The sequence below is a fragment of the Amphibalanus amphitrite genome, unplaced genomic scaffold (assembly GCF_019059575.1).
Source record: "Amphibalanus amphitrite isolate SeventyFive unplaced genomic scaffold, NRLGWU_Aamphi_draft 000781F_arrow, whole genome shotgun sequence".
In the NCBI taxonomy this organism is placed as follows: Eukaryota; Metazoa; Arthropoda; class Thecostraca; order Balanomorpha; family Balanidae; genus Amphibalanus; species Amphibalanus amphitrite.
This window is the reverse complement of record NW_024882275.1, coordinates 283,213-310,901: the sequence shown is the minus strand read 5'-3', so window position 1 is coordinate 310,901 and position 27,689 is coordinate 283,213. Positions and strand designations below refer to the sequence as shown.

Here is a 27,689-nt window from a genome sequence, read left to right as displayed (position 1 = left end):
CGTGCAGAATGCCGCTTCCAGATCTCAGGAACGGCTGGGCCGATTGCGTTCAAATTTGGCACACCGCTAGCGACCGGTTAGAAGGGTTCTTTGCACAAGCCCGTTGGAAGAACCCTCTCGCCTTTCCGCACGTGCAGGGCTCACTATCTCGCTCGCTCGTTCTTCGCCCAAAAGGCGTTTTACTGGTTTTAGATATTCGCGAAAAACCGCGGGGGAGGCTGTTAAAACACCCCCCCCCCCCAGCAGGGCGCGGGGAGTCGCTGCGATCGGCCGCTTTTTACGCGAGTTATTTGCGAAAAACGTTAGGGGGCTGCATTAAGCCCCTCGTGCCGGCGAGGGTTAACAACTAAGGAGAGGCGTTAGCCGGAGATGCTTCTTTCTAACCAAACCAAATCAAACCTAACCTTGCATAACCTAACTTCACCCAACCTACAAACCTGCCCGTAGCCCACAATAGGCCAAACATATTTGCGAGTGGCCGGCTGCGATCTTCTTCCGACCTATCTGTTAGGAGGCGGGCACCCTAGCCACTACGCCACGCAGTCTGTTGAGCGGGATGAGGTGTAAGCCAGTTTTCAATTACGCAATGGGATATACTTCTGGAAGCGCCTTTCCTATGTTTAAAAACGAAATAGGTACGTACCGACCGCCGAAGCGGTGGGAACTTGGGAAGTGGGTGATTGCGAGAAGTGCATTCGACCAGCTCTGAGCGCGGTTCTGCCCCCCGTCTGCGTTTTCAGGAGAAGGCGCACGAACTGCTGCACGACATGCCGGGTGTCCACCCGGCTGGCGGCGCCACCAACTGGGAGTCCACGGCGGCGCCGGACAGAAGGTAGAGCGCCACTCGAAACACGCCGCCACACACCACCTCCCCGGCACTCGCAAACGGCGAGCAGTCATTCTGGCCAGGGTTCATAATGTCCAGGGTACGATATGCCCAGTGTCGAAGTGGCCAGTGCCTTGAATGGGCCAGAGTTCATAATGTCCAGGAATTGCATGGTCCAAATGCGGCCAACTGGCTGCAGATAGGGTATATTCAAAGAGGCCAGGGTTTATAATGTCCAGGGCACGATGTGTCAAGTGTTCGAAATAGCCAGGGTTCATAATGTCCAGGGCACGATGTGTCCAGTGTTTGAAATGGCCAGGGTTCATAATGTCCAGGGCACGATATGTCCAGTGTTCAAAATGGCCAGTGCCTTGAATGGGCCAGAGTACATAATGTCCAGGGATTACATAGTCACTGAAAATGACGTCATTATGTAGAAAACACGGAGCCAGCTCAATGCGAAACAGTGCAGTGCCGAAGGCAATGCCTTAGGCAAGATTACAGGCAATGGTAAATCAAATACTTTTAGGTAAAGTGGTTATGTATCTGGCTTCAGGCCGAAGGCCTGAAGCCTGATGCATAACCACTTAACCTAAAAATATTTTATTTACTTGTTACGATTTCAGGCTAGTGGACTGTATTGTGAGATGAAGTTGCAGCGATAAATTATGAAAATCAACTTCTGCCATAAAAGATTTGAAAGCATTTTTGATAAGCCTTCTGAACTCAAATTTGATTTGCTAAATGACACTGGATGAAGAAAAATGGCAATCATGACACATTTCACCCAAATGCATGATGTCCTAACAAATGGGCAAGCACATTAACTGTAATATCAAATACATCAGTCTACCAATGTTAAATGGCAACTTATCAGTGTTAGCAAATTCCAATACCATGAGGATAATTTTCTTACAAAGAAAGCTAATGTGCAAGACATTAACATGAATTAATGTTTAACTCACTGTATGCTGGAAAACATACTTTAACTACCTTTCTCAAAATTTCCAAAGCATTTATTAGGAACAAATTTGACTTTGTTTTGAAGAGTCTGTGATTGATCTTGACCTTGTCTTTCTCTCCATTTTTTTTTTTAGTGGCCCTTACGTTACCGGCCTCGCGAGAAGGGCGGCGACCTAACTACGCCGCGCAAAACAAGCCGGACGTCCTAACTAAGACCGGTGGCCACTTTTACAGCAAGGCAACATGGGAAAACCCATATCCATGTACTATGCCATGAATATGGGGAAAACTCCATGAATTTACGTTAAGACAATGACAGTGAAACTTACCGTTAAATGATGTTTGTGAAGGGGGAGGAGGAAGCTTGTGAAATTGAATGGTACCTAAGGTTACGATGAAAGTTGGATGACAGGAATGGTTTGAATAGTGGGGCATAGGTCGCTGGGAGGGATGGGGTTTGTGAATGTTAAAGCGTCACGATGAAATGAATAGTTTGGAGGATGGGGAATCTGTCGCTGCTGCAGTTGGCGGCCGACGGTTGTCTGTGGTCTTTCAACCCGGCCGCCGCCGCTGTTCAGCGGCCGGGGTCCGCTGGTGTAGCTCGCTGGGCCGCTGAGCCTCTAAGCGTGCTCCCGAGGCTGGAGAAAACCCGTCTGCCATCGAAGCTCTGTGTTTCGGTACCAGCGAAAAGCTCGACCCATCCCGTATCACAAGTCAGCCTGGTGGTAGCGAGACGGGTGCCTGCTAACTCAATTGTCAAGGCCGTTAAAGTAGCTCTGAGTAGGGTGATGTTAGGACGAAATCAAGTATCAAAAGCATTCCTAAAATATAATTGGTTTTTTGCTTGATTCGCACAAAGCAGTTTCAAAACTGAATACATCTAAAAGCATTTCAATGTCGCAGCTGCGCCAAGTACCGATGTAGCTCAATAACAAATTGAAAATAATTGAACAACTTTGTTTTTCTGTATCTTCATTTTTCAGCAAAAGCGGCCTACAATCTTCCTTGAATTAATTTGTCAAAATATATACATAAAATTTTGACCTAAGTAGATTAAAGCAAAAAAGAAAAGGAAAACTTTCTTTTATACAGGTTTGCTATGCAGTTTTGTGCCTGAATGCAAATGGCCGCCGCCATTGTGGAAGAGATGACACGTGACATGTGTCAATGCTTCCGTAAAATTATGGACATTTTACTTAGCTTTCATCGCGATATCATTACAGTGGTGTCTGCTATCTATCAGTGTGCCTCGTAAGTAATTATTTATCAACTTTTGTTGCGTTTAACATTTGTTTATGAAGAAAAATTGGCTGCGTCAGTATCGTCACCATGCTACTTGGTTTGAACCATTATAGAGTTCAGTGGGTTAAACTGTAGGTATCATGGGTTTTGTTTACATTAACCCACGAGCCGCTGGGGGGGCATAAAGTTGCCCCCCCTTTACGTTTTGTGAAATATCTCCGAAACCTGATGAGCTACGAGCGTGAAACTTGGCATAGCTTCAAATGAATACCTAGGCAATGTTTGAGGAAAGTTTGGTGGTTGTAGCACCTAAGATGACGTCACAGTGACGTCATAAAGTTTTGTCGTTTTCCGATATGGACCGTTTCTGATGACGCTGAGCATGAAACTCGACTGTAAATGAACTAGACAGCACCTGCTGTCATCCTAAAACATCTTACTACACTTCCATCTAGTTTCTGACCAATAATCGGCCCTTTATATTCGGTCCCATATATGTGATGCATCGTGAGGAATATGAGAGTCGCAAATCTATAATTTCACTTATGACGTCACTGTGACGTCATTGCAAATGGGATCGACACCAAATTTTGACACAACCTCGGCTAGGTATTCAGGAAGATGTGTGCAAAGTTTCGCTTCTCTATCTCTTCGCGTTGCGACGATATCGTCGCAGAAGTAAAGGGGGGGGGGGGCAACTTTATGCCCCCCCCCCCAGCGGCCGGCGGGTGGCGCGGAGGCCCAGCGGCCGCCGGGTTAATGGTGTACCCAAGGTGTAGCCCATCATTGTCAATTGGGTCACCACTTTTGGATCATGATAACACACTTGACCCTGTCTTGACCGGACTCGAATTGAATGACTCGAATTGAAAGAACGTTTGATGGTTCAGGCATGGACAAGTTTCAGGGTTCAACTTATTGTCCTAACACCTCATGCAGATGACTTGAATCCACATCCCAGTTAAATAACTGACCTGAATATTTGTTAATAGTTACAAAATACAATTAAAAATGTTTTTTTCAATGAAACTAATTTAGAGATTCCCTTATCTGTTTTTGTTACCTTATTTTAAAGTATAAGGTAACTTTCAAGCAGGGATGCGGAGCCGGAGCCGGAGTCGGAGCCGGAGCCGCCGGAGCCGGCATATTTTGCCCGGAGCCGGAGCCGGAGCCGGAGCCGTGAAACAATATAGCCCGGAGCCGGAGCCGGAGCCGGAGCCGCCAAAAAAGGGGGCGACTCCGGCTCCTTTTTATTTTTTGAAGAGGAAAAAATAATTGACCTAGTTCGGTTTGACAGTACAAGGCAGTAAAACATATGGTACTTACGTCATGGGCCATCAAGTGAATGAAAAAAATCCGAATATCCCCAGTATTCCACAGTACGCAAACAACTTCCTGTTTGCTCTCCCCCCCCCCCCCCACGTCTACTGCATCCCCAGAACATGAGGACCAGTCATCAGGTGACGGCCATTGTTTTCAAACCAGTGCAGTGGACTGCGACTCCCAGCACCGTCTCATCCCACACACCCCCCACCCCCCAATGCAGCCGAGACGGGTGTCAGCTTACGATGGTTCACTGAACTCCGATTTGCGGCGACTGCGTTTCCAATGCCATCGCTTCCTAGCCCTTTGTTCTGCCAGTTCTCTCCGAGGTGCGTTTGCGCGGGGACGCGGTGAGCCGGTCATGGCAAAGAGTAACGCGTATAACCAATCCAATTTTTCTTCCACCCGTATTTAAAGGGACCCTCCCACCTTCAAAAAAGTTTATGAATTGGCATGAAAGTGATGTCGCTCGGTTCAGAAAGAGCGAAAACGAATATCTATCAAATTTCACCGAAAAATATTCACCAGTTTTCAAGATATTAGACTTTTACTTTTGTTTACTTTTTTTGGGATCTCCGCTGTTTCTAGCGACTTTATTTTAGAAATGCGGCGTTTGCGGCAGATGTTGTGCGCAAATAGCATAATCATATACCACCGCGTGCTACAAAACGTTTTAGTCAAACATTTAAAAATCGTTAGATATCTGCGCTGACGTCACACATTCAGAGGGGTATTCCTAAGCATTAGCCCCTCTGAATCAAAATGCTGCAATTTTGAAATTCAATATTTCCGATTTAAGGCATTTCTCGATGTTGTGAGTGCCGAAACCGGTAATTGTGAGCCAGGGACCCCATTTTGGCTATCTCAACTCAAATCTAATGTTAAGGTGGGAGGGTCCCTTTAATTGATTGCGTAGGGGATGTACTGAGTCGGAGCCGGAGCCGCCGGAGCCGGAGCCGCCGGAGCCGGACCATTTTACTCGGAGCCGGAGCCGGAGCCGGAGCCGCCATAACATTTCACCCGGAGCCGGAGCCGGAGCCGGAGCCGATTTTTTTCTCCGGAGCCGGAGCCGGAGCCGGAGCCGTCTGAAATTTCCACGGCTCCGCATCCCTGCTTTCAAGGCTTATCATATGTCTTGAGAAAGTTTGAAGCATTTGTTTGATAATTCCCTGGTTTCGGTATCTAGTCGGTATTTCCCCCTATTTCTGAAAATCGGTTCGGTTTTGGTATACTCTCAGTGGTTTTGGTCGGTATCGGTTTGGTATTGGTTTCCAAATTTCTGAAATTGACATCACTAGTGTAAGCTACGATATCGTTTCTCGTTTCGATTTTCAGATTCCGCCTCTAATTGAAACCAATGCGAATGAGCTGATTGACCGTTTATATATGCTCAGTATTCATTTCAACATCGATTGCAAATTGCATACAATCATGGAAATGTCTTGGGCCGCGTCACCACGCCAGAGACTGCATGAATCGCGCCTGCTCTGCTTGCAATGGGCGTCATCATGCCTCTTTGCAATGCACAGAGTATCTTAGGAAGCGCCGGTATAGGGGAGAGTGGGGCACATTCGTGCATGGGGCACATTCGTTTTCAGCAGTTTATGGGAAGACGAGTGACTGCACGAGCTAAAGGTAAATTATGAAAATATGTCTATCATTGCCGCCCTTCGTTCACTGTAGAAGATAACACTGTACCTGCTGTCAGTGGCGTAGCCAGAAATCAGCGAAAGGGGGGGCCATGGTGCTCGAGGGGGCGACTTTTTCCCTTGAGAGGGGCGCCATAGTGAGCTAGTGACAGGGGGTCAGTCTAAAATGTAGCGTCATATATTCATGCATGATTTACTAGGTGTTCCTACGGAACCGGCACGAGTATCAGAACCAGGTTTCGCTGATTTTTCATGAAATCCAATTAATGCAATTTGCAGCTCAGTGTTTTTTATCAAAAGCGATAAAAAATCTTTATGCATATTTAGCACGATATAGGAAACGAGCTCAGGCTACGGACATGTTTTTCTCATAATACACACCCATTCGAATTCGAAACGGTAAAATATGCGTTGATCGATTGGCACAATCTTTATTCTTTGCAAAAAAAAAAAACATACACGTTCACTCACTGAACCAAAATGACCTGTGGACTGCAGCCTCTCAAATATCTTCATTGAGGGCCAGTTCATTTTTGTTACCTCTCTATAAGTACCTATAAGTTACCGATTACCTATAAGTTAACCCGCGCCGTGCTGGTGGCCTGTGCTTTCCGTGTCGTGCTGGGGGGGGGGTGTTTTCACGTCCCCCCTCTAACTCGGCTCCTGGGCCACGTAGCGACACGCGGTAAGGGGAAATCGAAAGAGCGTCAAAAATAATGACGGAAAGACTTCGTTTCAATTTTTAGGTCAGGTCAAAGGTCAGGTCACCAGAGGTCATCAAAGGTAAAATTGAGTCCATTTCAACAATTTTGGAAACTGCCAACGGCTAACTCGGGAACCAATAGAGCTACAGCGCCGCGGAAAAGCGCATTCGATAGCCCTTTTACAGGCTTTTCTGAATATTGCTCTCGGATTGATCTCAGGTCAATGGTTAAGCCTCCAGCCAGAGGGCAAAAATTCCAAAAATAACAGTTTTTATGAAAAGCGTTTTTCTGCAATAACATTTGGTTCAAGACAGTGACGATATTTCTTTTGCCTGCCTCGTGTTCCTCTCGTCGAGACGCGTCGAATGAACTATACGTTGACCTTGAAAGGTTATTTTAAAAATTTGACCGCAGGTCAAGGTCATGACCTGACCGTAAAGGGCCATTCTGCAGATCAGTCGATCCGTATCGTCGAGCTGACCACATCTGACGTGTTTTCACCGCTCTAGCACGTCTCCATTAAAAGATGAAGCCAAAAAAACCGTTTATGGTGATAAAATAGGTGACCGCTTATGACCTGAGATGACCTCAAGGGCACATAAAAGGACACATGTGCATTTTTACGATTCAGTGTGCTATGTTTAACTATGAACCGATGTTTAAGGGGTTTTAAACGACATTCGTCCAAAAGAGGCGCATTTCACTTTTCTCCCACTGACTTGAGGTCCCAAAATTGACCTGACCTTAGGTCACAGACATAAAAAGTCCGAGATGAACATTTTATGCATATTGTTAGTCTTATCAATCCCTAAAAGTTTCAAAAGTGATCGTTCTGTCGGTGTAGCTATAGCGGGTCTTTTAACTTTTTTTAGGTAAGGTCACTTGACGTGCCCTAGTGACCTGACCTTCAACGACCCTCATCTGAAATTTAACAAGCTGTGTAGAAAAGATGTGTGAACAGGTGTACCAAAGACAGCGGAGGCGCTGCGCGACGCCGTTTTTGAGATGTTCGCGAGGAAAAAACCTAAGGGGGCGTACCCCCCCCCCCCTCCAGCACGGCGCGGATCAATGGGAGACAGTTGAAATGCTCTTCTTCTGAACGAAAACAACCTCAACCATCGGGATGCAGGTAAATATGACACATTTAATCGGTAAATGTCACTCGTGATGTGACCACTTTTATGTTACTGAGGTCATCTCAGGTCATGAAAGGTCTCCAGTAGATTTTGGACAATAACTTTTGATAGAGATATGGTAGAGCAATGAAACACCCTATATAATTATTTTCCTTCTCGAAAGTATGGATCGACTAATATGCAATATGACCTTTACCGGTTAGGTTATGACCTTTACCTTAGGTCAAATTCTCAAATGCCCTTTTAATGTCAAATTCTAGTTCATTTGACTTGTCTGTCTCGAAAAATGGAACACGATGCTGGTTGAACTAATCTCATGCAGGTCTGAGCAAAATGTAAACGTCCTCCGCGAAAACGTATATTTTGAGGCTAAAACGTTTACCTAAGGTCAAATCTGAGATAATCAATAAGAGAGAGCATAAAAAAGAGCTATCGAATATGCGCTTTGCTGCGGCGCTGTAGTTCAATCTCTTTCTGAATCCTGACTTATGCGCCGCTTTGTCAAAAAATGTCAACATCGGCGAAATTTGATTTTCGGTTGTCGCTGGTGACCTGACCTTCGACCAGTTCGACCTAGCCTTAAAATGATCTAAGTAGTTTTGTAATAGTTTTGACGCTCTTTCGAACGCCGCCTACTGCGTGTCTCGACGTGGCCCACAAGCTGAGTTAGAAGTGGGTGTTCGAACACCCCCAGCAGGTTCAATAAAAAAACGCTTACGCTGGGGGCGGCACCCCACTGCTAGGCGCTGTCGGCATCGCAATAATGGGCGGCACAGCGCTGAGGGGCGCAACTTGCATTGAGGGGTGGCATTGTACGGTGAAGGGGCAGCGTCGCGTTGAGGGGCGGTATCGCAACGAGGGTGGCACTTACAAGGCTGCCTAATAAGGAACGCTTCGCTTGGCACATCCAAGCCCAGCTCGGCGCCGCCTAGCTGCTGCATCTTGAAAAGGGCCCTTGGTGTCGATGAGAAAGCCCCATTGTCAAAAAATTGCCTAGCGTCAGTGGTTTCGGGGGGGGGGGGCGACCGAAGTATCCAATTCAGTTTCGCGTCAGTGACTACTGGAGGGCGTCAACGACCTCGGATAGGGCGAATGTGATCTTCAGAAGGGCACCGGGTGCTCTAGAGGGGTGCAATGCTTGGATGGGGTCACTGCTGCCTTCAGTAGGGCATCGGACGCTCTGGAGGGGCGCCATTGATTCGGATGGTCCGACTGGGATTTTCAGAGGAGCATCAGTGGTTTCAGAGGGGCGCCATTGATCAAGGATGGGCCGACTGAAGCCCCGGTTCAGGTGAGCGCCAGTGGCTCTTGAGGGGCGCCAGCGACCTCGGATTGATGGGGCGACTGTGATCTTTAGAACGGCGTTGAGGGGCGCCATTGGGCATGGATGGGGCCACTGTTGCCTTCAGCAGGGCGCCGCAGGGAGGCTCTGGAGGGGCTTGAGCTTGGGTGGGCCGACTGTAGTCTCCAGGGGCGTTGTCTCGGATGGGGCGAATGTGATTTTCAGAGGGGTGCCGGGTAGTCTAGAAGGGCGCCATTGGTTTCAGAGGGCTGCCATCGATCTTAAGATGGGGCAGCTGTAACCTTCGTTTAGATGGGCGTGATCTTCAGAAGCGCGCCGGACGCTCTGGAGGGGCGTCATTGGGCTTGAATGGGGCGACTTTAGTCTCAAGCGGGACGACTTCAGTCTCAAGGGGGTGGGGCGCTAGTGGCTCTTGAGGGCGCTATTGATCTCGGATAGGGCGACTGTGATCTTGAGAAGAATGCGGGTGCTTTAGAGGGGCGCCAGTGGTTTCAGGGATCGATCTTGGATGGGTCGATTGGGGCAGCTGTGAACTTCAGAGGGGCGCCGGGTGCTCTAGAGGGGCGCCATCAAGCTTTAATGGGGCGACTGTTCCGTTTAGGTGGGTGCCAGCGGCTCTTCAGGGGCGCCATCGACCCTGGAGGTTCGGAATATTCTGGTTTCCGGAGGGGCGCCCTTCAACATTTGGGGGCTCAGGTCGTATTTGGGGGTGCCCTGGAGATTATTTAGGTGTCCAGGCACCCCCAAAGAGATATTGAGTTCGATCCCTGCCTGCACATCACTTTTTAATTCATGTTCTCTCTGTAAAACGGCATCAGCCTAGTCGGCGCTAATTGGGGCGCCATTTGGGCGGCTGGGCGGAAAGGGGGGGCCATGGCCCCCATGGCCCCCCCCCTGTCTACGCCACTGCCTGCTGTCATGCTTAATGAAAATGCAAATTTGTCATATTCGTGGGCTTTTCAAACTTTCCTCATATCATCCATTTTCGTGATCCTGACTCGGAAATGTGGTTTAACCCGCGCCCTGCTGGGGGGTGTTTGAACACCCCCCCCCCTTGTGGTTTTTCGCGAATATCTCAAACACGGCGGCGCGGAGCGCCGCCGTTTTTGGTACACCTTATCATACATCAATTCTACACATGTTGTGAAAATTTCAGACCAAGGTCATTCAAGGTCAGGTCTTTTTTTTATTTTTTTTCCAGTTTATTAACGGCACGAACATTAATTGACATTCTTAACATTGTTAACAGGCTTACAAACTGATGTTATACCCCAAAGTATCAATTACATGGCGCTCCGAGCCTTCCAACACTCCAGACCAGCGGCAAAGGCGCTGTCGGCTGGCCCTAACCAAACCCCTCGGCGCTACGTCCACCCACGCACCCGTCACCCCCTCCCCATCCCGGCACCCACCCACCGGACATCGCCAGGTCCCCCCCCCCCCCTCCTTCACCGGTACCAACCACTGGACACATACGACCGGTGACCCAACGCTCGGCTAGACATCGGGCTGGGCAGGGAACAACAGCAATCAGCCACATATCACACTGTCACACCACATATCACACTTATTTTGTAAATTCGCCCATCAACGACCTGCGGCCTATGCCCGTAACCGCACAAAAACGCACCCTCCTTCTCGACAGGCTCGGCCGCCGCCGGCGCTCAGCACCGGGGCCGGTGGCTGAGGATAGGCCGCCAGTTTTTAAATCACGCTCAAAGACAGCGAACTACGAACGAAAAAAAAACAAGGCCGGGCCGGCGACGCGGGCGACAGCGCCAAAGAGGGCGCCGCCACGGGAGGCCGGGGCAGCCAATCCACCGGGCGACGGCTGCGACGCCGCGCCGACCGTCGGACCCCGCCAACGACCCCAAGCGGGCGGGAAATCGCCCCCGCACAGGTTTTGAAGGATTTGGATAGGAATCAGGGTAGAAGCTGTGCTTAAAGCGAAAGCGAAGTTAAGGCCGTGCATCCGAAATGATTTTTGAAACTGTTCTCCATTTTAACTCAAACTTATTACATGATTTCTGCCTCACAGCGCTTCTATACTCCTTTTCAGCCTCTATTTTCAATATTGCATGAAATTGCTCTTTACTTGGAGTATGTTTTTTTATACCTTGCAACGAATATTGCACGTTTAGCGAGTGTGAAGATTAATATCTTAAGTTGATCTTCTTCTGTTAGTCTTGGAAAGATCCACGACTGTGCTGTAATGTTAATAATTAAGTTGTACTCATTTTTAATATACCTTGTTATTTCTTTTACAAAGTTTTGCACTATCGCACATTCCCAAAGAATGTGATATAATGTCTCACTCTCCGTTTTACAGAAGGTACATAATGGACTATCGGTCTTTCCAATACGAAATAAAAATGTATTTGTGGATATGATCCTATTAATAATACGATAATGGAAAGCTTGTAAAGAAGTGTTGCTAGTTGATTGTCGGACGTCGTGCAATGTGCCTTCATGCATAAAACCAACGTCTCTGTGCCATTTACGTTCAATATGTGTATGATTCGTCTGACTTGCTTCTTGTTTACGCTTTGCTGCGACAAATTCCGTATATGCCAAACGTGATGTATTTATTTTTCTCGAAAGTAATGCTATTTTATAAGGCAATATAGGGTGAAAGGTTTTGCAAGCAGCAATATTGCCATATGTAGCTTGTGTTATACTGTGTGTTATGCTCCTTATCAATGATGCGTGGCACAAGAAAGACATTTGTATGTTAAATGATTTGTTTAAAGTATCTTTGTCTAATAAAGTCCCACTGTTATTGTAATATAAATCCGCAATAAACCTCAATCCACTTTCGTTCCATTTTTTCACAATGCTCGTTTTAAATTTGGTGTTGTCCGAGAACCATATGATGTCTGTTAATATGTGTTCTGGCTCTGTACGAAAATCTTGGCACAAATCTGCCCAAGCATTCAACACATCACACCAAAATGTATTTTGCACTTTACTTTTCGCTATACTTCTCAGTTTGGCTGATCCGTAGCATACCAATTCAGATATGTGTGGTAATATATCTTTAATATTATTTGCCCATGGTACGTTTGAGTCTGACCAGTACAATCTTTTTACCCAGCTTATTTTTAAACTTTTAATAAACGACGTGATCTCAATCATTTTCAAACCTCCTAGGCTATAATTTTGCACTAACTTTTTCCTCTTTATTTTATCTGGGCCACAATTCCAAATAAATTTGAAAATCATGTTGTTAATCATCTGTATATCGCTTTTACTTGGATTTGGTAATGAAGATAAAATATGCACCAACTTGGAGATTATCATTGACTTTATTACTGTTACCTTTCCAATGAGTGTTAGATGTCGTCGACTCCATTGCGCTATTTCCTGTTTTACCTTAGGTAGCGCTTGCATGAGGTTTTGATTTACTATATTTGCATTTGAGTTACTATATATTATCCCTAAAACTTTAAGTTCTCGTACTATTTGCACGCCTGTGCATCTCAGAAATGAACTATCAACAGCTGTCCCTATTTGGAGACATTTTGTTTTATCTAGATTAATGCGTAGGCCCGATGCCAAGTAGAATTTTTCCAGTTCATTAAGTGTTGCTTTGACCGATTCCACTTCCATGCGTGAAAATATTATCAGGTCGTCAGCATATTGCGACAACCGAGCTTCTGACCCCGATCCTATCGGTATGCCTTTTATATCTTGCGCTTGGAGTATCTGATTTGTCAGCGGTTCCATGACCAAATTAAATAAATATCCTGACACAGGGTCTCCCTGTCTTATGCCTCTCTCCATGTTGATTTTGGGACCGAGATGCCCATCCAAGATAATTCGGGAAAAGTTTAATTTGTTAAGGTAGAAAGTTTTAATCATTTGTCTACAATAAGGTCCAAAATTATAGTATTGCAGAGCCTCTGCTAAGAATTCCCATGATACCGTGTCGAAGGCCGCCTCAAAATCTACTGCCATTATGATCCCAGAAGATGCTGTGTTATTTACGTGTTCTATTACGTCGTACATCATTCTAGTATTTTCACCAATATATCGACCCTTTATGTATGCGGTTTGGGTGGGTGCTATCAAATCGTTCATAACACTTTTTAGTCTATTAGCGATGGCTGCAGAAATGATTTTGAAATCAACGTTTAGTAATGAAATAGGTCTCCATCCCTTTATTGAATCTTTTGGCTTACCTTGTTTCGGTATAAGAGTAACAATACTTTCTCTGTGGGATATAATAGTGTTGTTATTTTCCATACTTTCTTGAAACGATCGAAACAGAAATATGCCAAGTAACTCCCAGAAATGCCTGAAAAAAATTCAATTCAAGGTCAGGTCACCAGGTCACTTGAAGTGACCTCACCTCATAAAAAGTTTCAATGTCTGTCATAGCTACACCGAGTGACCGAATGCTTTGAAACTTTCAGCGATTGCTAAGAGCAATGGCATGTACAAAATTTTTATCTCAGAATTTTGATATCGTTGACCTAAGATCAGGTCAATTTTGAGACCTCCCCATTTTAAGTCAATGGGAGAAAATTGAAATGCGCCTCTTTTGGACGAAAGACATTATAAACACTCCCAAACACTGAATTACAAGTAGTTTAGACACACTGAACATGAAAATGGTGTCCGTGACCCCTGTTTATGCCCTGAGGTCATCTTAGGTCACGAATGGTATCTAACAGTTTTTCGCAAATAACTTTTGATAGAGGCATGCTAGAGCGATGAAAACGCCTTAGATGTGTTCAGCTCGACGATACGGATCGACTGATATGCAACATGACCCTTTCCGGTCAGGTCATGACCTTGACCTGAGGTCAAATTTTCAAGTTGACCTTTCAAGGTCAAGTTATAGTTCATTCGATGCGTCTTGACGAGAGGAACACGATGCCGGTAAAGTAAGCTCGTACAAGGCTTGGGTCAAAAGTTATTGCAGAAAAACTGTTTCCGAAAAAATCGGCTATTTTTGCAGTTTTTGCCCCCTTCAGGCAAAACCGTTGACGTTAGGTCAAATCTGAGAAAATTACTCAGAAAGGGCGTTAAAAGGGCTATCGAATGCGCTTTTCCGCGGCGCTGTAGCTCTTTTGGTTCCCGAGTTATGCGTTGGCTTCTTGGAAATTTTCGACATTCGACCTGGAAATCGGCGAAATTTTGCCTTCAATGACCTCTGTTGACCTGACCTTTGACCTGAGCAAAAAATTGACCGAAGTGATTTCCTCATTATTTTTGACGCTCTTTCGAACGCCGCCTTCCGCGTATCGCTACGTGGCCCAGGAGCCGAGTTAGAAGGGGGAGTGTTCAAACACCCCCCCCCCCCCCAGCAGGGCGTGGAAATCCAGGACCGCCAGCCGGGCGCGGGTTAAAGGTAGTGTGCCAGCTTTCCTGGACCGTATGGAGTTAATGGCCCAGATAAGGAGAACCGGATTTTTAGAACTTATCCATACCTTCAAAACTCATGGAAACGTCTTAAATTCTTCAAATTTTGAGTATCCCAGTGCGAAATTCGCCCCGACGGGTTGTCGGTCGTACCCCAACCACATTTCACACCACTATGAACAATAAATGCACACACTGAAATCGCTATTACCTATATGCTCATCCAATCAAGTTTCGATAAACCCGTTCATCATCATCTCCTGCGGTTTCGAACACGCCTGTTAGGTGGTGCGGTAGACCGCGCCCAAAGCCAGGGCCCCGGTAACGTGAGGTAGCCGAGTCGGGGCAGCGTGCGCTGACCCAAGCCGGGGCCGCGCGTCCTCCCGGTGTCATGTGCTAGCCCGGGGCTGCCCGCGGGGATGCGGTAGACCGCGCCCAAAGCTGCGGCCCCGGCTTGGGTCAGCGCACGCTGCCCCGACTCGGCTAGCTCACGTTACCGGGGCCCTGGCTTTGGGCGCGGCTTCTGCTCATACTTTGTGGTGCGGTGGTGGTGCGTCGGGCCGCGCGCTCTGACTTCGGCCAAGAAAAATGCGTCAGCTGATCATTGTCATTTCTGCCACTTGCGTGTGGTGAAATGGGGTCATAACTTAACCCGCGCCCTGCTGGGGGTCCTGGATTTCCACGCCCTGCTGGGGGGGGGGTGTTTGAACACCCCCCCTTCTAACTCGGCTCCTGGGCCACGTAGCGATACGCGGAAGGCGGCGTTCGAAAGAGCGTCAAAAATAATGAGGAAATCACTTCGGTCAATTTTTTGGTCAGGTCAAAGGTCAGGTCACCAGAGGTCATTGAAGGCAAAATTTCGCCGATTTCCAGGTCGAATGTCGAAAATTTCCAAGAAGCCAACGCATAACTCGGGAACCAATAGAGCTACAGCGCTGCGGAAAAGCGCATTCGATAGCCCTATTAACGCCCTTTCTGAATAATTTTCTCAGATTTGACCTAACGTCAACGGTTTTGCCTGCAGGGGGCAAAAACTGCAAAAATAGCCGATTTTTCGGAAACAGTGTTTCTGCAATAACTTTTGACCCAAGCCTTGTACGAGCTTACTTTTACCGGCATCGTGTTCCTCTCGTCAAGACGCATCAAATGAACTATAACTTGACCTTGAAAGGTCAACTTGAAAATTTGACCTCAGGTCAAGGTCATGACCTGACCGGGAAGGGTCATGTTGCATATCAGTCGATCCCTATCGTCGAGCTGAACACATCTATGGCATTTTCATCGCTCTAGCATGCCTCTATCAAAAGTTATTTGCGAAAAACTGTTAGATACCATTCGTGACCTAAGATGACCTCAGGGCATAAACAGGGGTCACGGACACCATTTTCATGTTCAGTGTGTCTAATCCACTTGTAATTCAGTGTTTGGGAGTGTTTATAATGTCTTTCGTCCAAAAGAGGCGCATTTCAATTTTCTCCCATTGACTTATAATGGGGAGGTCGCAAAATTGACCTGACCTTAGGTCATCGATATCAAAATTCTGAGATATACATTTTGTACATGCTATTGCTCTTAGCAATCGCTAAAAGTTTCAAAGCGATCGGTCACTCGGTGTAGCTATGACAGACATTGAAACTTTTTATGAGGTGAGGTCACTTCAAGTGACCTGGTGACCTGACCTTGAATGACCTTGGTCTGAAATTTTCATAACATGTGTAGAATTGATGTATGTATGATAAGGTGTACCAAAAACGGCGGCGCGGAGCGCCGCCGTTTTTGAGATATTCGCGAAAAACCACAAGGGGGGGGGGTGTTCAAACACCCCCCCCCCCAGCAGGGCGCGGGTTAAGAGACGGCTTTTTTCATATCAATTATTTTACATCAAATCATATTTCAAACCATAAATAATGTTCGACAGCCAAATAAAAGAAACAATACCAATACAGGCTCACAGTTTAACCCTAGAACGCCTAGGGGGGGGGGTTGTATCACCCCCCCCCCTGAGGTTTTTTCGAAGTGCACGCTAAACGGCTTGTCGTAGCGGGCTGAAATTTTCAATACCCTCTGGGGCAACCTTTGCGCATCTTTTGCCGAAAAAAAATTGATCGGGTCATGTCAGGTCACGGAGCTATGACGTCATAAGAGGTACAGCCTCCGGCCGACAGTTACCAAACGTGTGCGCCGAATCCCTAGGTTTTCTGCCGGTGATACCCACATTGTTTGATGGATCATGATGAAACTTCCCATGCATGTTGGGGCAAGCATTGGCTATCGTGTGGTGCAAGAAAATTGACCGGGTCAGGTCAGGTCACGGAGCTATGACGTCACAAGAGGAACAGCGTCCGGTACTATTTTTGAAAAGCGCCCGAACCACTATTTTGCTAATTCTTGTCACCTCAATGGGAATATGCAGCAATATTAGCTTCTATAGGGAGCAAATGGACCTCCCAAATCCAAAAATACAATCAGATTTCAAAAATTTAAATTTTGATTTTTCGAATTTCTGCCGCCGACTGTGACCTTGCCGACTTCCGGCGCTCCCAACGCGCCATTTTTAGAGGTAGGGAAACGAAATACATACCAAACGATAGAGAATTGATCAAGGAACACGATAGTGAAGGTTTCAAGTCGATATCTCCCACCGTTTTGCCGCAATCGCCGCGGAAAGTTGAAAAAGTTTGATTTTTTCGGAAAATTTGACCTTTGACCGGTCATAAGTAGGTCAAATGTTGACCTAGGACCAAAAAATATACCACCAATCGCGAGATCTCGTTGAGATCAATCCGTTGGTTTTTTCCGCTAAGCTCTACGACCTTCTGTTTCGAAACGCCAGGGGGGGTCGTAACAACCCCCCCTGGTCGTTCGTGTTATGAGAAATGGCCTGGTCGTGCGAGGGTTAAGGCTCGACATTGTGTTGTCTACGATTAGACAGCTGATAACTCATTCCCGTACGTCGTAACTCTATAATGACCTTTGCTTATTGTCACATGTGCGCCGCATTCGCGATTGTTGCCGACGCCTGTTTGCAGGTCAGCCCACTACAGTTGTTATACATATCGAAAAACCGATAAACTTTTAGGCGAAAAAGGCACTATTCGAGGCCCATTTTTGATTTTTTTTTTGCGATATTAGGTAAAAACAGAAGCTTCTTATCCTAGGAAAAATAAAATGGGAAATCTTTCAAAGGTGGCACACTACCTTTAACTTTTCAAAATTGGGTCCGAAGAAGCTCACTATTCACGGAACTGCTGCAAACTTGTTTGTTGAAAAACTGTCATTTTTTTCAAAAAGATTTTTTGAATTATATTACAAATAATGTTGTGGGGCAGGTTGGTGCACGCACTGCCTAGGGGCACATTCCTGCATATTTTTTTTCGTTTTTGCGGTTTATGACTTTATCTGTAGTAGTGACGCTCGCCTGACTCAGTCTCGGCTGCTTGCGACGTCGTGACAAGTAATTCACGTGACCTTGGAGAGGTCACGGAGGCGGGTCGATGGCCGGCTGTTGGCACATTCTTGCTTGCCAGCCCATTCTTTCTAGATATTTTGTGCTGTGCAATGCATTCTTGTGGAAAGGAATCAAGTAAAATGACCCCCTGCCAATTTCTTTTGGTAAATTTCTGGCAACGCCCGGTCTTGATGTTTATGTTCTTTATGTTTCTTTATGTGATTTATGCGTTCGAGCTTGGCGCCTGACTATGGCGGCCGCTCCAGTGTGACGCTCCGTGTTTTTGCCGCTTTTACCGCGTTCCCGCAGCGGATTGTGTGGTGTGATTGTGCATACTGACTTAAGTGGACAGTGAGTACCTGGATTTTGGTTTTTCGGGCCATGAGCTTCATCAATGTGCCCATAAACCTGCCCATAAACAACCATTGTCTGTCGCTCAATTCCGGCTCAGATGGGTGGGTCTCGCTCCGTGCGGCCCCATTCTACCGGATTCGGAAGAGTCTACTGCCTCGCTGCACCAATCAGCGCTGGCTATCACCCTCTACCGAGTTCCACTGACCCGACCCGCCCCTCTGTTGGGTCGGTATGACGGGCTGCTGCAGCTGCGCCCCGCCTGGCTGGTCGGCGCCTGTGCCCATCCCTGGGCGGCAGGGGCGGCCGGACCAAGCACCGTCTCTCAGCAGCATCGATCATGCTGGGAGGACCGACTTCAAACATCTCATCATCTGCGTCGCGCGGAAGGAGCGCGGCGGCGTGGGACCCGCGCTGGATGCCGCATACAGCGGCGGCGACAACGCCTCTGCCGTTCGGTGGGGCGGGTTGAGCGGCCCGTGCCCCGGCGGCCGCGCCCCGAGAGACATCTGGTGGCGCCCGTCCGCCTAACTCAGCGCCAAACTCAACGGCGGCGGCCTGACGCTTCTGACGCCCCGCCCGGCCGGTCGCTGACGATCGGCCACTCCAACGTGCGATCACTGCTGCCAAACATGGATGCTGTAAACCTAACTCTGACCGACCACCAGCTCGACATATTGTGCGTAACAGAAACGTGGCTTACCGATTCTGTAGAAGACAGAATCTTGGTGTTTCCTGGTTACCGGCTGCTGCGGAGCGACCGCTCTGCGCCGCCCCGTGGGAGCACCGCTCGGCGACTGTCGGCGTCGTGTATCGGCCTCCATCGAACTCGGTTTCGGACGCCATCAGCGAACTCTACAACCAGTATAGCGCCTTTTGGGGCGACTAACGGAGCGAGCGAGAGGGTGAGCCTTGCACGTGCGAAATTTCGAGGGGTTACCTCCAACTGACTTGTGCACGGCACCCTACTAACCGGTCTCTAGCGATGTGCCAAATTTGAGCACAATCGGCCCAGCCGTTCTCGAGATCTGGAAGCGGCACCCTGCACGTGCGCACGTGCAGAATGGGTCCCAACTGACTTGTGCACGGCACCCTACTAACTGGTCCCTAACCGTGTACCAAATTTTAGCGCTATCGGTCCAGCCGTTCTGGAGATCTGGAAACGACCCCTGCACGTGCGCACGTGCAGCAGCACCCCAAATCTGGCACATGGAACTGCAGTGCCTAGTGGGTGCCTACCTACATACATGCCAACTTTCAGCGCAATCGGCCAAGTAGTTACCGAGATATTGCAACAATTACAAAACTGACACCTCTTCGTTTTGCGCGTGGCACGTGCATAAGGGGTCACCCACATGCATCGGGAATAGTCCAATACTTGGTAGAAGGAATGAAGCTACTCTACAAAAATTACCCCGTGTAAATCGGTCAAGTGGTTGCTGAGATATAAGCCTCGCAAAAGCGTCCGCACGGCCGGCCGGCCGGCCGGCCGCTCATACCAAGAAATTTCCGTTAATCTAAGGAAAGACTACGCTCGCTTCGCTCGCTCCGTAATCAGCTGCACGGTGCCGTTGGCCGGGGGAAAGATGTGTTTTGCCTCGGTGACTGTAATATCAATTTGCTCTGTTCGGATGGTCCTGGTGTTCGTTCTTATCTGTCTTTCCTTAATGATCTTAGCCTTTACCAGCTAGTCACTACGCCAACACATCATCACCCGATCGACTCTCTTATTGACCACATAATAACTAACGTACCTGGGCTGGAGTCATCTGTCACCATTTCACCCGTACCTATCGCCGATCACCTTACCATCATTGTCCGTGCACCTTTTCCCCGTGTGCCGCGCCGACCGAGGTCGTTCACCTTGCGGTAGTGGGGCCGGGTGCAGTGGGATGCAGTGTGTCTCGATCTGTTAAATTTAGACTGGTGCGCTTTTTATCAGGCTGTGACTATCGATGACAAACTTGAGGCTTTTTTAGATCTTTTAAATGCTGTGCTTGATGTTCATTGCCCTGTTAACACGCGCAGTGGAAGGGTTGCGAGTACTACGCCCAGTGGAAGGGGGGGGGGGCGGATGTCGCCCCCCTTCCTTAGATCAGATAGATCTCAGCTCCCACTAGAGCTAGAAAGAAGAAATTTGGAGGGTAGGTGGAGGTCATAGGGAACTCTGTTGTGTGTAAATTTCATGACCCTAGGTCAATATCTTCAAGGTCAAATGAGGTCAAATGTGGTCAAATCTGCCACATTTGCGACTTTTTTGCGTTTACACGCCGATAACTCAAAAAGTTACCGGCCGATTTTCTTTTTTCTTTCACTATACGAAAGACCAAATATTTGTGAGTATGTATGCATGGCAAATTTCAAGTTAATCCAACAATGAATATGGCAGTTAGAAGCCTGCTAAGGGTAAGATGTCGCCGGCTGAAGCGGGATCGGCCGACGCGGGAAACGCGGCAATCACAATTTTGAGTTTACACACTCATAACTCAAGTTGTTACCGGCTGATTTTCAAAATTCTTTGACCGTATGATTGTCTGTACATTTCTCAGTCTTCTCACCAAATTTGACGCGAATCTAATGTAATCAGCGGTAAGGAGCGCGATGTAAAGACGGAACCGTCCCGCCCCGGCACAGCCTACAATTCAGGCGGCGCGTAACGGCTAGCGCCGGCCGCCGCGCCGCCGCGGCGGCAGGATGTTTGACTTTACACCGCTATTACCATAGGCGGCGGAACGGGGGGGGCACCGGGGCACCGTGCCCCCCCTTGAATTCTGCAAGGGGGGCACCAATAGCAAGGTGCCCCCCCCTTAAATTTGATGTATTAGTACCAGGGGCGGATTCGGGAAAACTCCAAGGGGAGGGTCATGAATCGAAGTGGTGCCCCTACCTATGCCCAAAATTAAAACCTCAACGGATTTCGGCCACTTAATTTTGGTGGTGCCCTATTTTCAGTTTTTTTCTTTATTTTTGGTTAGTCATGTGATGACTGGTGCCCCTGCTAAGCCGCTGGTGCCCCTGGGAAGACTGTGGTACCTACCTACCCTGCCCCCTGACAAGCCTATGGTGGGCCCTGACATGACTTAGGTGCCCATGGGCCCTGACAGGCCCGTGGTGCCCCTGACAGGCCTGTGGTGTCCTTGCTAGGCCTGTGGTGTCCCTGGGCCTTGGCAGGTTTGTGGTGCCCCTGTTAGAACGCAGGTGCCCTTGACAGGTTTGTGGTGCCTCTGACAATCCTAAATTGCCAACGACAGGCTTGTGGTGCCCTTGACAGGCCCATGGTGTCCTTGCGAAGCCGGTGGTTCCCCTGCGAAGCCGATAGTGTCCCTGACAGGCCTCTGGTGCCCCTGGCAGGTCTGTGGTGCCTCGGGAAGACCTGTAGTGCTTTTGCTAGGCCGATGGTGCTCCTGACAGGCCTGTGGTGCCACTGACAGGCCCGTGGTGCCCCTGCTAGGCCTTTGGCACCCCTGGCGGGCCTGTGGTGCCCCTGTCGGCTGTCAGGCCTGTGGTGCTCCTGGCAGGCATGTGGTGACCCCAGGCCCTAAGTCATGACCCATGTGACCTCCACCCTGGGATTCGCCACTGATTAGTATTGCGATGGCTTCTTGGGAATTATACATGTAGGATAAATGGAATTTATCAAACGACAATAAGGAAGAGACAAACACATAGGTACTTTTTTAAATTTAGTCCGAATGGCTGAATGGGCGGATTTGAGGAATCAGAGTATGCACTAAGCATAGCTTGTTGTGCTGACCCTGACCCCACCACCCGATCGCGCAATGCCAGTTGTATGGCAGAATTTTGTCCGAACGTTTAACGTGCCCTCACGATTGGACACGGTCCCCTCCGCTCACTCACGTTACCTGGCTTCTGTGCGGCCCCTGCCACAGACACGCACGCCATTACACGTAGGAGCTAAATGTGGCCGCCCGCACCGGGGCTTGAACCGGGCTCTCACTTCCGGCTAGGCGTCGAATTCCGGCGCTTTTATCCACTCGGCCACGGAGAGGACTTCAGTACTTGAGTACTTGAGGATCAGCTTAAAGTTAACCACACATACGGGCAGGGGTGTAATTTTCCTAAAATGATTGTGGGTGCCCAGCTGTAGGGGCGCCCGGCGCCAGGCCGTTTTGGGGCGCGATAGATATTCTTTATGTGGGAGCCTAAATTAACACCGAATTTGATAACATTGCTAGCCGAATGGCGCTTCAAGTGACGTGTCTAACTAAGCAAATACACGCTTAAAAGTGGAAACTGACCGGAAGGACGTAAAAAATATGTAGAGAGGCGCTATCCAGTAGGAGGGGCACCAAATGTGGAGGCGCCAGACGGTTACGACTTACGAGGGCGCCGTGAGACGATGAAAAGGGCGCCATTCTCTTAGGAGGGCGCCGAGTGATTGAAAACGCTATGTGGTCCAGGGGCGCTAAGAGGCCAGAAGGGCGCCGCACAGTCAGTAGTGCTACGTTGGTGGGGACGTGGGGGCGCCAGATGGTTACGAGGGCGCCTTGAGATCATGAAAAGGGCGCTATTCTCGTAAAAGGGTGCCGAATGATTGAAAACGCTATATGTGGTTCAGGGGCGCTGAGAGGCCAGAAGGGCGCCGAATAGTCGAGGGATGCACGGTGAACAGAGACCTAAGGACGCGAGGCGGTCAGGAGGGCGCCGTTAGACCATGAGAATGGCGCGGTGCTGTCAAAAGTGCGCCATTCTCCCAGAAGGGCGCCGAGTGATTAAAAACGCTATCCATGAACGCGAGACGGTCAGGAGGACACCGTTAGAGCATGCGAAGGGCACCGTGCTTTCGAAAGGACGCTTGCAGCCTTGTAAAAGACTTGTGGGTGCTTTTTCATCATTGTGGGGGCATAATTCAGGATTGTGGGTGCATATGCCCCCACAAAGAGATATAAAATTAGGTACACCCCTGCATACGGGGGTGAACTGCCATTTTCGTTTAGTAAAAAGAAAAAAAATCATCGTGTCAGGGCTGTGACGAAAAATAAGTGGCCTAAATCCGATGAGAAAACAGGATTTGGGGGTACCCTAGGTTTGGCTCCTTGAGCCATGGTGCCCCCCCTTGTCTCAAATCGTTCCGCCGCCTATGGCTATTACTAGAAAAGTTGTGAACCGATTTTCTTATTTCTTGCACGAGAAGATCCGCAATTCAATTTTGGACAGGTAGCCAAAATTTCACATAAACATTATGTTTGCGGCGCGAGTTATTGGCGAAAAACAGGAGGGGTGGGCGAAATCCGCCCCCCCCCCCCTTCCACTGCGCGTGTTAAAACTGTTGTATCTCGCCGGACACCATGCCCCTGGGCCCTGGCTAAAGGACAACTCGGCGCTGCGCCACTCAATGCGGGCGCGCGACATGGCCTACCTGGTGTGGCGGCGCTCCGGTTCCGATTCGGACAAGGTTAGGTACCGCTCGCTGCGCAACAGAGTGAAAGGCCTCATCACAAGGGCAAAGCGTGAGTTTCTGTGCGAGACTATGCTTACTGACCGACGCGGGTTTTGGCGCGGGATAAAGAACTATGCGCTTCGACCGGCCCGCGGGGCTGGAGGTGCCGCCGAGCGGCTGCCGCCCGACCAGGCTGACGACTTCAATCGTCACTTCGCTAGTGTCGGTCCACGCATAGCGGATGAGCTGAAAGCGGGAGGCGCCCCAGCCCTGCCACCGAGACCACCGACCGTCACGACAGCGGGTCTGACGCTGCGACCTGCCACCATGCCGGAACTCTCCCGTGCCATGAGCGACCTATCAACATCAAGAGCCGTCGCCCATGATGTTATACCCCTGCATGTTATCCGCCATTGTTTCGCTGTGCTCGGTCCCCATGTGCTTCATCTTTGTAACGCGTCCATATCATCATGCACCTTTCCATCATCATGGAAATTAGCCTAAATATAGGGTGTTCACTAAAAATTGACACAAACTTTGGATGACTGCACAGCAAAAGCGAAGCAAGCTATTACGATGCAATTAAGCATAGATATAAAAGGAACATTTCTCATCATATAGAGCACACATATTTTATGCAAGTGACGAAAACAGTGGCGCTGGAGGTCATTTCAAATAAGGGCCACCGAACGACCATTGGCAGGCTTTCCCAAAATAGCACGTCAATGGGAGAGTTTGGAACGTACAAATACTTAATGAAAACTTAACCCATTAGCGCTCGGCGGATCAAAAATGGACGATGTCTTTGAAGGGTGCCACGGTTCACTGGTTTCGTCGGAGGGGTCTGTCGATCCCTGTTGATTGATGAGAAAGGTTACCTGTAGATGGTTATCTGGGAACTGAGGACCACAACCCCTAGAACTTTATTTGGTGGGGTCCTAAAGTTAGCGATTTCTCGATATTACGATACGAATGCAGTGAAATGGCTGCATTTCAGTCATTGTTCTAAGTAATGAGACAGCAAGCTTATATTATACAGAGGAAGGTCCACTTTTGCTAAATCCGTTGGCAATAACAGGCTCACTACGCCCCGGCGGTGCGTGGCGCGCGCGAAATTTTGAGCGACCAATTTGGACTCACCGGTCCTGTGGTCAGGCCCGCGCACAGCTGGTGGCGGGCGCGGGGCTTGGCGCGGGGATTCCCGGATAGCGGCGGCTAATGACGGGGAGGGTACGCCGGTCAGTTTGTCGCGAGAGTGCAGATAGTGCGATTATGTCATATTTGAGATTGTAGTCTTCCATCTGTGGAACAGAAACAATCACAATGCCGCGGGAGCGGTATTTGACTCTACAGGAAGCCGTAGACATGGTGATGAGCGATCTCGATTCTGTCCATGGTGATATCGATGTGTTGAGCATTCCGCCGGACGACAGTGACGAGGATGAGGGCAATGACGAATGCACCGGTGTCGCTGAGGTGGCAGACGTGCCTGGCGAAGTGGAAATTCATTTCCAGACACCGCCAACTGAAGACGACACGCCTCCGCCGAAGAAAAAACGACGCACGGAATACGGATCAAGGCGCTCCCACCTGGCGTAAAAAAAAAACAAGAACCGGAATACACCGGCTGGCAGGTGCCTTCTAACGGACCGGAAGAAGCTCGGGAGAAGAATTGAGAAGATCGCCAGCGAGCTGAGTGGGAGTACGGCTGTGGATATTTTTGAGAAAATATTTACACATGAAGTGTTCCATCCCATCCAGCTGGAAACCCTTCGGTATGCGAGAGATGTAAAAAACGACCAGCTTTTTCTCTCTGTCAGACCATGAGCTGAAGGCGTTCATCGGAATACTGCTCTATTCCGGCTACAACACGTTCCCCAGCGAGCAAATGTACTGGTCGAAGGACGACGACCTCGCCCGTCCTATCGTCCGGCAAGCGATGACAAGATCGGATTACCTGAAAATCAAGTCCTACCTTCACGTCCAGGACAACAATATAGTTACAGCACGAAAGACCGTAGCTTCAAGGTGCGTCCGCTTCTGGATATCATCAACAAGTCTTTCCAGCAGTTTAGTATTTTTCAGTCCAAGCTAGCCGTTGACGAGATGATTGTGAGGTACTACGGTCACAACAGCTTGAAGCAGTTTATACGAGGAACGCCGATTCGTTTTGGCTACAAGCTCTGGGCGGTTTGTGGCAGTGACGGATACTGCTACAAATTCGACCTGTACTGTGGAAAGGAAGAGCGTCCTGAGCTGCGTGACCAGCCGCTGGGCACGAGAGTGGTGATGGACATGCTGAGCATGGTGTCGGATCCTGGTGGTCATTAGGTGCTTTTTGACAACCTTTTCACCTCCAGAAGCCTCCTCGCGCAGCTGAAGGACCGCGGAGTCCGCGCGACAGGCAAAGTGAGGGAAAATAGACTGGACAAATGTCCCGTAACCGAGAGGAAGGAGATGGCAAAGTCACGGCGTGGCAGCTACGAACAGAGGTTCGACAGGACGTCAGAGGTGCTGCTGGTCAGGTGGCACGACAACCGATCGGCGCGGGGCGGGGCGTTCCCCGCGCCACGCCGGCCGCGGAGGCGGCGCGGCGGCTGGGAGCGGGCGCCCGGTGGCTCATTTTGGGTCGGTATCGTATCTCAAAAAGTTTTTGGAATTTTGGCCTAACTTTTTCAGGGCTTCTTAATCACCCGAATTCGACACGAAATCCAAAAAAGCATTATGACTGAATACTTGTTTCTATGCTCGGGCGTTAATGGGTTTGTCGAAATTAGTTACATACCGTACAGTGGAACGAAAGTTCTAAAGGGTGTGGGAGTCAGAAAAGCTGAAGTGGTGTAAATGTGAAGATATTGACCTAAGAAATGGTCGGGGCCCCGAAAATGCACGTGGAGGGGCTTTTTGACACCTCACGGCGCAATGCTGCTGATCAGTAAGGTATTGACTGTGCCTAAGCGAAGAAGATATATCACACCTGAGACTAGGCTGAGTTACAAACGGCGTAAATGATTTCTCGAAGCGACTGGGAACAACACAAGACCAGAGAAGTAAATATGCTATGGTCAAAAAGGGCCAAAAAATGCAGAAAAGAGTTAAACTATTTAAGGTAGAAAAATCATGTTTTTAGTTAAAGGGCGACAATTAACTAGACAATGGAGTGTTCTGTTGTGATGTGATCGATGATACAAGGGCTAACGTCCATTTAAGTGTCAGCATGCAAGCTAACGCTGGATGCCGTGGTGTATGTGTTATTTCAGAGAATATCATCAGTTCGACTTTATTCATCCAGACTGGTCCTTTACAATATGATAATTTCTGAGCCAAGTGTATTATTAAGCACTAGAGGTTCATGCAGAACGACATATGTAAACAGAAGGTGATTTTCTGGTCCGACCTGGCGCCAGCACACTAACCAAGGGGCGCCTTGAGGGCCCCGGCCGATGTAAAAATTCCCATTGGAACGAGACGCGATAAGCCATTTTCCACGCTTGAAATTTAACAAATGAGTATCTAATGTGATTTGCCTAAGGCTATAACGTATGTTGGTGTCTTTCGATTTCATACAAAATATCAGCTCGTTGCTCATTACCACCATCAACTGGCCAACATCACGGTCCACTGGTGCCAGAGCTTGTGACCACACTTCCAAGGAAATGTCCAAAAAATGACATATAGGGATCAGGCAAATTTGTTGACGCTCTACGGCTTGCAGCAGATGCAATGTGCATTACAACAATGCCTCGTTTGTTTAAATCGGTACATTTTTACCGAAGATACAGCCTGCTAAACTTTGTCTCAATTTTTAGTGAACACCCGTGCCCATTCATAAGTCGCGTAGCTTTGATGTAGCGGGAAATTTTAGACCTATTTCTATTTTACCGGCCTTATCGAAAATCTGCGAGAAACTGTTTTGCACTCAACTGTCTCATCACTTAGTCACCAATCACCTTTTAGCCTCGTCGCAGTATGCATA

At 48.6% G+C, this 27,689-nt stretch overlaps 1 protein-coding gene across 1 annotated transcript in view; it reads left to right on the top strand.

Annotated features, from left to right (window-relative positions):
* The first annotated feature begins 707 nt into the window (after positions 1-707).
* Positions 708-27,689, top strand: part of LOC122366051 — a 134,602-nt gene continuing 107,620 nt past the window's right edge. The window contains exon 1 of the mRNA XM_043337818.1: positions 708-832. Within this exon, the coding sequence (XP_043193753.1) occupies positions 768-832 (65 nt within the window). The 5' untranslated portion in view covers positions 708-767. The remainder of the gene's footprint in view (positions 833-27,689) is intronic.